At 40.3% G+C, this 12,974-nt stretch overlaps 1 protein-coding gene across 1 annotated transcript in view; it reads right to left on the minus strand.

Moving 5' to 3' along the window:
* Nucleotides 1–253: 253 nt before the first annotated feature.
* The window catches only part of LOC137342237 (PGAP2-interacting protein-like), a 77,638-nt gene continuing 64,917 nt past the window's right edge, over nucleotides 254–12,974 (minus strand). The window contains exons 15-16 of the mRNA XM_068006424.1: nucleotides 10,663–10,818; nucleotides 254–2,713 (exon numbers count right to left, since the gene is read on the minus strand). Of these exons, the coding sequence (XP_067862525.1) occupies nucleotides 2,599–2,713; nucleotides 10,663–10,818 (271 nt within the window). The 3' untranslated portion in view covers nucleotides 254–2,598. The remainder of the gene's footprint in view (nucleotides 2,714–10,662; nucleotides 10,819–12,974) is intronic.

Below are 12,974 nucleotides of genomic sequence, written 5' to 3' on the forward strand. Positions count from 1 at the left end.
TAAATTAAGATAAAATCAAGGACCAAAAGTACAAAGAAATAGATTGAATTAAAATTTAAATATTATGGAATGAACTTTCATAAATATAGCTAGCGACCTAACAGTTCTCTCATTTGATTGGTCCATGTGACCAATAATGCCCTTCCTTTCCACAAACAAATGCAATACTCAATTATTTAAAACAATATAGTAGATTATGTGCATTTTGGAAAGCAGAAGAAAAGTTTGTTACAATAAAATACTCATTCTATCATAAATTTCAAATAATTTTATTAAAAGGCATAGCAGATCTTCGAAATCTCAGTACATAAGAAGGCTATTCAGCCTAACACATTTAGGCTGATGTTAGCACCCCACTAAAACCATCCACTTTAACCCACTTCCCTGCTCCTTCCCTTTATTTTTTAATATTTTTCTTGTGTTTATCTAATTTCCTCTTAAATGTCACAATTGACTTTGCTTCAGTAGCCACTTACATCAATGGATCCCATATTCTATTAGCCCTTTGCTTAAAAAAAAATCCTTCTCTCATTTTATTCCCGTACTAATTCTGACTTTACACCCCTTACTACCAATTCACTGAACAGTGTTACTAATCTTTCATTATTTACCGTCTCAACATTTTGAACACCTGCTCCAGTGAATGCAGCCACAATTTAAAAACACTTTTTCATAACTGCACCCTCTCCTCCCTGGCATCATCCTAGTAAATCTACACTGCATGGTTCCAATATCCTTTCTATAAGGTATGCAAAACCACACCCAGTACTCCAATTGTGACTAAGCAATCTCTTACCTCTTTGCCTTTGCATTCAATATTTCTATGTATAAAATTCACAATCCTAATAGCCATTTTTTTCTACCTGCAATCCTTATACAATTCACCATTTCCTGATTGATGTAGTGAGCAGACAACCTATTTCCAGGCATCTGACAATGCTGTTTTGAAGGTTAGTGTGTATATTCTCTAGATCTCAGTTTCTCTACCTCATTAAGAACTTCCCTGATAACAGAATGGAAATATTATATTCATTACTTTTCCCCAAATGTACTACTTAGTTATTACAGAACTGCATACTGATTTGAAAAGAACTAGTTTACAATTTTGTTAAACATAACACAAAAGATCTTTCCCTATGACCTGTTGTTATAATTGAAATAACTATCATTCAGCCAGGCAGCACTATCCTTTTTTATCTGCATTTTCCAAATGCTTTTCCACAAATACCATCTTTGGGAACCTACACAAAAAGTGACATATTGTAGAGAGTGTTTTCTATGGGTTCTCCAACACAGTAAAGAAGCCATAAGCAACACATGTTATATTAGAACTCTAGGTAAATCCATCAGTTACAGAATGGGCTATTGTTTTAGGGTATTTGGAAGACAATTTACCCTAGTGAAAGTAAAAGATAGGTTAAATTTACCTGTCTTTTAAAAAATATTTATTTATTTTCTCCCATATTTCACATCCTTAACCAAAAGGTCAAACAGATAACCTATTCCCAGCCTTCTGTCAATACTGCTTTTAAACCAGTCACTGAATCAAGAACAGCATTATCAGATGCCTGGAAATAGGTTGTCTGTTCACTACGCCAACCAGGAAATGGTGAATTGTCTAAGCAGTCAGAGGTAAGAATGGGGAGAAAATTTAAAAATTAACAAAAGGACAGTGAATCTTTCTTTTTATAAGTTACTTGCAGGTTTGTTATCCCCAGTTTTTATCAATTTCTTCCCTTCAGGGAACCCCTCGCTATGTTCTTCAGCTGCAGGAGTCAGGCTTGCCCAATGCTTAAACAGTAGGTATAATTGAAGACAGTTGTGCTAAATAATGATTCATCTGCAGCCAAGCTTTATTCCATTTTCACTCAATGTACTCATGTATTCATTTCCACCCAAGGTGTAAGGGTGGCCACGTCAGGAGCAGGAATCCTTGATGTAATTGATGACTGCAGTGTTGTATTTAAGGATGAGTTTCAACCCTCACCATAGAATGGTTACAGCACAGGATGAGGCCATTCAGCCCATCGAGCCCATGCCAATGGCCCATCATTCAAAACCAACTCAAGTGCGTTTCTGCATTCACTTTGCATTGTGGCATTTGGTTTAGATGTAGTATGAATATGAAATTAGAGTGAATTTTGTTTTTTGTAAGGTGAATAGACTGCCAAGCAAAGTAATTGATGTGTCAATTAATGCCCTTTTTTTTGTTTAAAAAAAAATTGGTTGAGTATCTCATGGAACAGATGAGGGTTATAAGAATAAGTACAGATGGAGACAACTGAAAGTTGTATAAAACATAATAGATCCTAGATTGATGGGACCCGGAAAAAGTCATGCCAAGGAAAGCAACCAGCGATGGATCAATACTATAGATTTTAAGGTTATCTTGGTATTCTGCAGTTTTGCACAATTTAGTAATAGATGGTGTAGAGTCTATGATAGAGCTGAATGGCCTTTTCTTGTTACGTGCTTTCTAATGTTCTTACCATAGAACAGCATCCTTAATGAACAGTAATACAACTATCCTTACATAAAGTAATACTCCCTATATATGTTTCAGACAGGATGTATATAAGCATATTACTATTTCTGCAATCATATATACACTTTAATTTTTTCTTTTTTATTATGCTGGAGGAAGTACTTTGGTGTGTTCATGTGAAAGTGGTGAATATGTTCATAGTTGTGTCCAATCATAAAGGATCCAAATCTAGGAAGGAAAATACTAATACTATTAATGAAATACAGTATTTTAGAAAAAAGAACGAATGAACAGGACATCCTAAATTGCTTCACAGCTAATTAAGTACTTTTGAAGTGTAGTCACTGTTCTAATGTGGGGAAACATGGCAGCTACATTGTGCACAGCAAGGTCCCACAAACAGCAATGTGATAAATGACCAGGTAATCTGTTTGTGATGTTGGTTGAGGGATAAATGTTGTTCAGGACACTGGGATAACGCTACTGCTCATCTTCAAATAGTGCCACGGGATCTTTTACATCCACCTGAAAGGGCAGGCAGGGTCTCAGTTTAACATCTTATTCGAAAGATGGCACCTCCCTCAGTATTGCACTGTAATGTCAGCCTAGATTATGTGCTCAAGTTTCTGCAATGGGGCTTGAAACCATAACCTTCTGACTCAGATGTGAGTGTGCTACCAGTAAGCTAAGGCTGACACCCGACAACAAATTTGGTGTTAAGGATTGTATATTGAGAAACTAACTCAGTTGAAGACTGCTTGTCAAATGTCGTCTCTCTCTCTCTCTTGCCCCCTCACTGCCACCAAAATGATAGCCCTGATTTTAACCCCCCCTCGCTTGATGAGAACAGGGCGTGCGGAGAGTTAAATTATCAGCAGCGTGGCATTCACCAGAACCACGCTCCACGTGCGGCTTACGCCATTTTAACAGACTTGAGCATGTAGTTCAGACCCCGACTACATTTTAACTGGCAGCAGCGAGGTTGGCACCTGGTGCCAGCCTTGCCAGAGAATCCTGATACAGAAGAGGGCCATATAGGATAGATATTTTTATTTTTCAAAGATTTCCTGGGGTAGGGGGGACTACAGGGACCTCTGGGCTCCATAAGATATCCTTCGGCGCCCCACCCAACCCGGTTCTTTCCATGGGTCCCCGACTGCATCTTTCTGCCATGCTCATCCGACTCCCGCCTGCCAGTCTGATGTCAGTGACGCTGGGTTTTGATGGGAGTCAGGGGGATAGACAGGCGTTTCTGCAACCACTGATGTGACCACCTGCATGTATTGTCTTCCTGCTGCCGGGGTAAAAGACGTCACTGAGAGGGTGCAGAACATTTTGAGGGGGGGAAGGGGAACAGCCAGAAGTCGTGGTCCATGTGGGAACCAATGACATAGGAAGGAAAAGGGTCGAGGTCCTGCAGTCAGAGTTTCAGGAGCTAGGGAGGAAGTTAAAAAGCAGGACCTCAAAGGTAGTAATCTCTGGATTACTCCCAGTGCCACGTGCTAGTGAGTATAGGAATAGTAGGATAAGACAGGCTGGAGCAATGGTGCAGGAGGGAGGGCTTCAGATTCCTGGGGCATTGGGACCAGTTTTGGGGCAGGAGGGATCAGTTCAAGATGGGAGGGTTGCACCTCCACAGTGCTGGGACTAATGTCCTTGAGGGGAGGTTGACTAGTGTGGTGAGGGAGGGGTTAAATTAATTTGACAGGAGAAACAAGGTGCAAGGGACAAGTAGTACTAGAGTAAAGAATAATTCAGAAATAGGAGGGATCAGACAGGGGGCAAGTGCGAGGCAATCTAAGATGAGTTTAGAGTGCATGTGCGTAATCACATGTAGCGTGGTAAATAAGGTTGGTGAGCTGCAGGCTAAAGTCGCCACATGGGACTATGACATAGTGGCAATAACAGAGACCGGGCTCAAAGAAGGGCAAGATTGGATACTTAATATTCCTCGCTACAAGGTACTTAGGAAAGATAGGGAAGGAAAGAAAGGAGAGGCGGGAGGGCTGGAAACAGTGCTGGATCTAGTTCTGGGGAATGAAGTGGGGCAGGTGGAGCATATTTCAGTGGGGGAGCATTTGGGGAACAGTGATCATAGTATCATTAGGTTTAGAATAGTTATGGAAAAGGACAAGGAACAATCAAATATGAAAATGCTTAACTGGAGGAGGGCTAATTTCAGTGAATTAAAAAAGGATCTTGCCCAGGTGGATTGGAATCAAAAATTGGTAGGCAAAACAGTATTTGAACAATAGAAGGCCTTCAAGGAGGAGTTGGTTCAGGTACAGAGTAGACACATTCCCACAAGGGTGAAAAGAAGGGCATCCAAAGCTAGAGCTCCCTGGATGACTAAAGATATAGAGATTAAAATGAAACAGCAAAAGGAAGCTTATGACCAATGTAAGGTTCATAATACAGTAGAGAATCAGATTGAATACAGAAAATACAGAGGAGATCTTAAAAAAAAAAAAGGAATGAGGAGCAAAGAGAGGGTCTGAGAATAGATTAGTGGCTAACAAAAGGGATCCCAAAAGTCTTTTCTAAACAGTAAAAGGGTAGTCAAAGGAAGGGTGGGACCGATTAAGGACAAAAAAGATCTTGTGGAGGCAGAGGACATGGCTGAGGTACTAAATGAATACTTCGCATCTATACTTTGCATAGAGAAGAGGATGCTGCCATTGTAACAGTAAAGGAGGAGGTAGTGGAGATATTGGATTGGATAAAAATAGATAAAGGTGAGGTACTTAAAAGATTGGCAGTACTCAAAGTAGAAAAGTCACCCGGTCCAGATGGGATGCATCCTAGGTTACTGAAAGAAATAAAGATGGAAATTGCAGAGGCTCTGGCCACAATCTTCCACTCCTCCTTAGATATGGAAATGGTGCCGGAGGACTGGAGGGTTGCAAATGTTACATCCCTATTCAAAAAAGGGGAGAGGGATAAACTCAGCAATTAAAGACCAGTTAGCCTAACATCAGTGGAGGGGAAACTTTGAGACAATAATCCGGGACAAAATTAATTGGCACTTAGAAAAGTATGTGCTAATAAATGAAAGTCAGCACAGATTTGTTAAAGGAAAATAGTGTTTGACGAACTTGATTGAGTTCTTTGATGAGGGTGGTGCAGTTGATGTGTACATGGACTTTCAAAAGGCACTTGATAAAGTACCACATAATTAACTTGTTAGCAAAATTAAAGGGACTGTGGCAGCGTGGATGCAAAATTGGATAGGGGACAGAAAGCAGGGAGTAGTGGTAAACGGTTGTTTCTCAGACGAGAGGGAAGTATACAGTGGTGTTCCCCAGGGGTCAGTACTAGGACCACTGCTCTTTTTGATTTATTTAATGACCTGGACTTGGGTATAGAGGGTATAATTTCAAAGTATGCAGATGACACGTAACTTGGAAATGTAGTAAACAATGTGGCGGATAGTGACAGACTTCTGGAGGACATAGACAGACTAGTGAAAAGAGCAGACACATGGCAGATGAAATTTATCGCAGAGAAATGTGAAGTGATGCATTTTCGTAGGAAGAATGAGGAGAGGCAATAACAAAACTAAATGGCACAATTTTAAAAGGGGCACAGGAACAGAGACACCTGGGGGTGCACAAACACAAATCTTTGAAGGTGGCAGGACAAGTTGAGAAGGCTGTTAAATCAGCATTTGGGATCCTGGGCTTTATTAATAGAGGCATAGAGTACAAAAGCAAGGAAGTTATGCTAAACCTTCAGCTGAGGCCTAACCAGTATTTTAAAGAGTAGTGTGTTCAATTCTAGGCGCCACACTTGCAGAAGGATATCAAGGCCTTCGAGAGGGTGCAGAAGAGATTTACTAGAATGGTACCAGGGATGAGGGACTTCAGTTATGTGGAAAGACTGGAGAAGGAAGGGTTGTTCTCAGAACAGAGAAGGTTAAGGGGAGATCTGATAAAGGTGTTCAAATTCATGAACGGTTTTGACAGAGTAAATAAGGAGAAACTGTTTCCAGTGGCAGAAGGGTCAGTAACCAGAGGACACAGATTTAAGGTGATTGGCAAAAGAGCCAGAAAACACTTTTTTAAGCAGTGAGTTGTAATGATCTGGAATGTACTGCCTGAAAATGTGGTGGAAGCAGATTCAATAATAACTTTCAAAAGGGAATTTAGATAAATACTTGAAGGGAAAAAAATTACAAGGCTATGGAGAAAGAGCAGGGGAGTGGGACTAATTGGGATAGCTCTTTCAAAGAGTTAGCACAGGCATGATGGGCCAAATGGCCTTCTCCTGTTCTGTACCTACTATGATATTTATGAGCCTTCAACTATTAATCTTGTAACTATTAAGGCTGAAAATTAAATCTAAAGTTGCTCTGGGGAACCATGAGGGATGGAAAAAAATGTGCATATTTATGGACAAGTCAGTGCTGAAAGGGTTAAATAGTTTAGCCAGGTCTGTCATCAGCTAGTGAGAAGACTGAGCAAAGAAAAAAAAGCAAAAACAAGATCTAATCATAAAACAATCCTGTGTAGAAAGCAAACTTCCTTATTTAAAAAAAACATGAGTTCCCACTACTTCAATATGTACAGCTATGAAATTGAATCGGAGCAATTATTCATTATTAGTTGCTGCTACTTGTAAAAGAAAATAATGATGCAAATGTTAAGGGGCCAATTTCCCTCCCCCTATTGGACAAGAATAGTGAACTTTCAGTATACTGCTCCTGCCCAGGCCCAGGAACAATGTAATTTCCTATCCTCAGTCATTAATATGGCACAGGAGCATCCCCAATGCATGCTCACCTACTGGCTGGGCCTTGCACATTAAAAATGGATGCACATTTGAGGCTGCAATTGTGTATTGGACCTCTTGAGATTGGGACTTTCTGACTACTGATACAGATCGGCAGCCAGAAAGCCCTGATGGCATCAGAACACAAAAAGTGAAGAGAACAATCATCTGCTTGTCTTCAGCCTGTCCCCAAGACCCCCACAGCAGACCACAGCTCCCCACCCAGGCGAGGTTCCTTAAATCATATGACATAAAGGAGGCTGAGATGTCTCAAAACAGGTGTCTGTCCCTTTTTCCTGGCCTTTGCACCTGATAAAATGGGTGTTCCCTAGGGGCAAAGATCAAGAAAATTGGCCTCTATGTTCCTATAAAAGATATTTGTATATTCTAAGTGATGATGGATCTGTTATGATTTTACTTCAATTGTAGCAACAAGGATTTGATGCATTTATAGATTACATGAAAGTTTTATCATATACTACTTTTTCCTGGTCTACTGTGCATTTTATATAGTACTTAATGGACAAATGATCCGTTGCAATTAAGTGAAAAATTCAACTGTAATGCAGAAAAGGTACATTAACAGTTCTTGCTCCTGAAGTGCTTCTTGGGATTTTGCCAATTAAAACTAAGTGCAAGATGGGACATGTCTGAAGTTTCAAAATATACTCTGATATACCTTAATATGCTGGAATAAAAATAATTAGCTTGCATATAAGTTGCATACCCACTTTAAATTGATTTTTTTTTCCACTTAAGTGCATCCTATATCTTTGAGTTAATACTATGTTATTTTACTGAATACTGTAGTGAAATAAAAATCTATATTACTGCAGTATGACTTGTAGTACATAAGCATTGGTGTGTGTGATAAAACACTTACTGATCACTTCACTAATGAAGTTCATAAAATGTTACTATAATACCATTGCATGAATCAAAGCCATGAAGCTGTGAATGTTTATGCACCAGAGCAAGTGATCTTTTGCCAATCTGCATAAAAGTGGCAGGTGTGAGTTCACACTGGTGAAATATATAAAGTAGAATTCTTGCTAGGTACATGTAGATGACTATTAATGTTTCTTTCCATCATCAGTGGAAGATAACTTCAGCCACCTGTACATTAGAAATCCCTCTGTAAAACTCTCCACCTTGCTATGTCTGCCCTCCTTCAAAAGCCTCTTTGAAAGTTATCTTTCAGACATCTCCCCTAACTGCTCTCCTACCATCAGTCCATTGACCACTGCTGACACAAAGCACCTTGGAATGTTTTAATACATAAAAGGTGCCTAAGGTAAGCTGGTGATGCCTTCTGAACTACTCTACTCCTACCTATATTTTATACTACATGTATTATATAATGAGATTTTGTATCCAAGTTCTTTGAATAATGTTTGCTGCCTGGGACTTGCACCAATTCCTACAGTTTGAGGCTAACATTCCAAAGGCAGCTGGATGAGGCCCTGGCTGAAGCTGATATCACTGTGTACTAAAGGTAAGCGAGATGTTAGATGATGTACCTCATGGTCACTGTATCTCCTGGCACTTGTTTTGATTGCCTTTGGGAATTGGAAAGGAATTTCCCAGAATTCTTTTTCTTTGAACCAAGCTAAGGTTTTTTTTTATTCGTCCATGGGATGTGGGCGTCGCTGGCAAGGCCAGCATTTATTGCCCATCCTTAATTACCCTTGAGAAGGTGGTGGTGAGCCGCCTTCTTGAACTGCTGCAGTCCGTGTGGTGATGGTTCTCCCACAGTGCTGTTAGGTAGGGAGTTCCAGGATTTTGACCCAGCGACGATGAAGGAACGGCGATATATTTCCAAGTCGGGATGGTGTGTGACTTGGAGGGGAACGTGCAGATGGTGTTGTTCCCATGTGCCTGCTGCCCTTGTCCTTGTATGTGGTAGAGGTCGTGGGTTTGGGAGGTGCTGTCGAAGAAGCCTTGGCGAGTTGCTGCAGTGCATCCTGTGGATGGTACACACTGCAGCTACGGTGCGCCAGTGGTGAAGGGAGTGAATGTTTAGGGTGGCGGATAGGATGCCAATCAAGCGGGCTGTTTTGTCCTGGACGGCGTTGAGTTTCTTGAGTGTTGTTGGAGCTGCACTCATCCAGGCAAGTGGAGAGTATGCCATCACACTCCTGACTTGTGCCTTGTAGATGGTGGAAAGGCTTTGGGGAGTCAGGAGGTGAGTCACTCGCCGCAGAATACCCAGCCACTGACCTGCTCTTGTAGCCGCAGTATTTATGTGGTTGGTCCAGTTAAGTTTCTGGTCAATGGTGACCCCCAGGATATTGATGATGGGGGATTTGGCGATGATAATACCATTGAATGTCAAGGGGAGGTGGTTAGACTCTATCTTGTTGGAGATGGTCATTGCCTGGCACTTATCAGCCCAAACCTGGATGTTGTCTGGGTCTTGCTGCATGCGGGCACGGACTCTTCATTATTTGAGGGGTTGCGAATGAAACTGAACACTGCAATCATTAGTGAACATCCCCATTTCTGACCTCCTGATGGAGGGAAGGTCATTGATGAAGCAGCTGAAGATGGTTGGGCCTAGGACACTGCCCTGAGGAACTCCTGCAGCAATGTCCTGGGCCTGAGATGATTGGCCTCCAACACCACTACCATCTTCCTTTGTGCTAGGTATGATTCTAGCCATTGGAGAGTTTTCCCCGATTCCCTTTGACTTCAATTTTACCAGGGCTCCTTGGTGCCACACTCTGTCAAATGCTGCCTTGGTGTCAAGGGCAGTCACTCTCACCTCACCTCTGGAATTCAGCTCTTTTGTCTATGTTTGAACCAAGGCTGTAATGAGGTCTGGAGCCCACTGGTCCTGGCGGAACCCAAACTGAGCATTGGTGAGCAGGTTATTGGTGAGTAAGTGCCACTTGATAGTACTGTCAACGACACCTTCCATCACTTTGCTGGTGATTGAGAGTAGATGATGGGGCGGTAATTGGCCGGATTGGATTTGTCCTGCCTTTTGTGGACAAGACATACCTGGGCAATTTTCCACATTGTCGAGTAGATGCCAGTGTTATAGCTGTATTGGAACCGTTTGGCTAGAGGCATGGCTAGTTCTGGAGCACAATCTTCAGCACTACAGCTGGGATGTTGTCGGGGCCCATAGCCTTTGTGGTATCCAGTGCACTCAGCTGTTTCTTGCTATCATGTGGAGTGAATCTCCTGTACTCAGGAGATTAAATGCCACTGGGGGCCATGATGCTAAGTTGCAACATGACTGTATGGGACAGGCTCAATGAATCAGCTGGTCTTTTCCTTTGTCATTTTTGTATGGTTCCTATGAGGTGAATTTGTTTTAGAATTTTCAATGCTGAATACCATCTGGCATATTTATTTATCAATGTGGCCTACAACTGATGGCAACTTTCCCTGTTACTAACCTGGGGTTAAAGTGAATTTCTTCTGGCACTTCTTTAATATCCGTTTCAACCTTATCATTATCTTCATAGTGATTTTGGTCATCAGGAATCTGAAATCTCGCCAACTGGATTTCTGTATCACTCAGACCACCATGAGAAATGCGGGCATAGCCCAACCTAAAACAAAGGTAAATATTTACTACTGGCTTAACAGACAATATTTGTACATAGTACAGCAGGTGTCTCGTTAGACAAGATGAGTTGAAATAACAAGTGTAGTAGAGGTTTATTCTTAAAAACATGAAACCCCAGTTTGTGTTGCTTTAGCTGTTTTCAACTGAAGGGGTACTACAACTGGCCTCAAGTTAGGGAGAGAAAACAAATCTGCCAACTCTTTGCTAAAGCATAAACTTGGATATCAAAATTAATTATGGATCCTTCATTAACAGAAAGCCCAACTGAATCACTTCCATTATTATCCATTTTAGCCTTTTACAAGTTTTTTAAAAAATTGTTCAGAAAATTAAGAATTATTACATGATTCCTTGTAGTTTTCCAATTTTACTGTGTCTGATAGTATGTGGAGAAATAGTTTATGCTGATCTTGACAGCATAGAATATGTAGTATTGACATATTTTGACAGTTAAGCAATGGAAATCCTGTCACTAACATGATGCACGCACATCCTGGGATTCAAACTTTCAGTGCCAAATTCTGGAAGGAAGATAACTTGAGGTAAGTTCTTTATGCACTTAGAGTTTGAGAGAGTGTTTTAAGTTCTGCCTCACACTTACCACACCTAACTGGTGCCAAAAGGAATATGAAGGCAGTATTCAAAGAGGCATTGTGACAAAAGGCTCACACACATAATAGGCAACATTTTGATTACTGGCCATCCAAGCATCAATTTGAAGTGCACCACCGATAAATTTCCAAGAGGCTCATTTAAGCAAAGTTAGTGCATTTATCACTTAAAATGGAGATGAAGCAAGAAAGGAATAAAAATGTGCATTAAGATGCATGTCCATTAAGAGCTTTTATACCATGGAATGATGATAAGCTCTGAACCAAAAATGAAGAGCCTTGATAATGACTAAAACTGCATTATTAACAAAATGTATACATTGCATACAATAGTCACAATATAGTATCCATAGCAGACAGATAAATTAAACTTTTGTCAGGCTTTAAAAGTATTTGTGTTTCACGATGCAATGGTGGTGATGTGTTACCTTAAATATATATTTCAGCAGTCAACATTTTGCAACACAAATTCTGTACACAAATACTATAAATGTATTTTACTGCTAACATTTCTTGATGCTATTTTATCATGAAATCTTGTATTACATTGAAGAACACTTAATCCCCTTTTATACAACATCTTGGTGATGGTCAAAATAAAAAAATTGATTGTTACTGAACTTACCCTGTTTTTGGACCCTAAATTTCTCTGTTTTTGATGCTATAATTAAAAACTTAAAAAAAAAACCCCAGTTTTTAAATCTGCAATAAAAGCTAACTTAAAGTCCTTAGACACAGGTTAAAACTAGTAAAGGAAAATTTAGGACAGATGTCAGGAAGGTCGTCTTCAAGTGATCAATACTTTCAGGTAGGATAGTGAAGGCAAAATCCTTAGACCCATTCAGGAAACAGTTGATACGTGATAGGGGAATGTAAGTATTTCTTCATTCTGGATGGATGGTCTCTCTCATCTGTATTTATCTCGTGATCTTGTAAATAGATTGGATAGTAGTTGGCTGATAGTGAGTTACAAGGCAATAGTTCAATTAAATGTTTCTGATAATGTCAATCTACTCAAGCTTTTGTTTTAGTAGTTGATGAATGTCAGCAAAAGTGCAAGATACAATTACTGCCTGATATTTTATAATATTTGGTCTTTACCTTTCCCTCCCCCCACCCCTCATTTTCCCCTCCTGCCCTGAAGGTAGTGACTTGTTCTTTAGTTCTGTTCCACAATCAACAACAGTCCTCCAGCATCTTGTCCAAATAGCTAATCTTCATGTGTGAGCCTGGATAATGTGTGTTGGCAGGCAGTTTAACTGTTGGTCAACCTGCAAGCTTGGAAATCAGGGATAAATGGCCAAAATCTTTGACCATTTTACTATGCACAAGTACTTCCCCAGAAAATGTTGATTTTTGACACTTTATTTAGTGCATTTTGCAGCAGACCATTTTTTGTGCATGTCATACCACACCATACAATTTAAACACATAAAAAAGACTCCACTGATTGTTCAGTGACTTTATCCAGTGAGTAGCTGAGTTATATAGAGAAGGATGGCTTGCCAACCCACCAACTCGCAGATAG

This window comes from Heptranchias perlo, chromosome 1 (assembly GCF_035084215.1).
Source record: "Heptranchias perlo isolate sHepPer1 chromosome 1, sHepPer1.hap1, whole genome shotgun sequence".
Lineage (NCBI taxonomy): Eukaryota > Metazoa > Chordata > Chondrichthyes > Hexanchiformes > Hexanchidae > Heptranchias > Heptranchias perlo.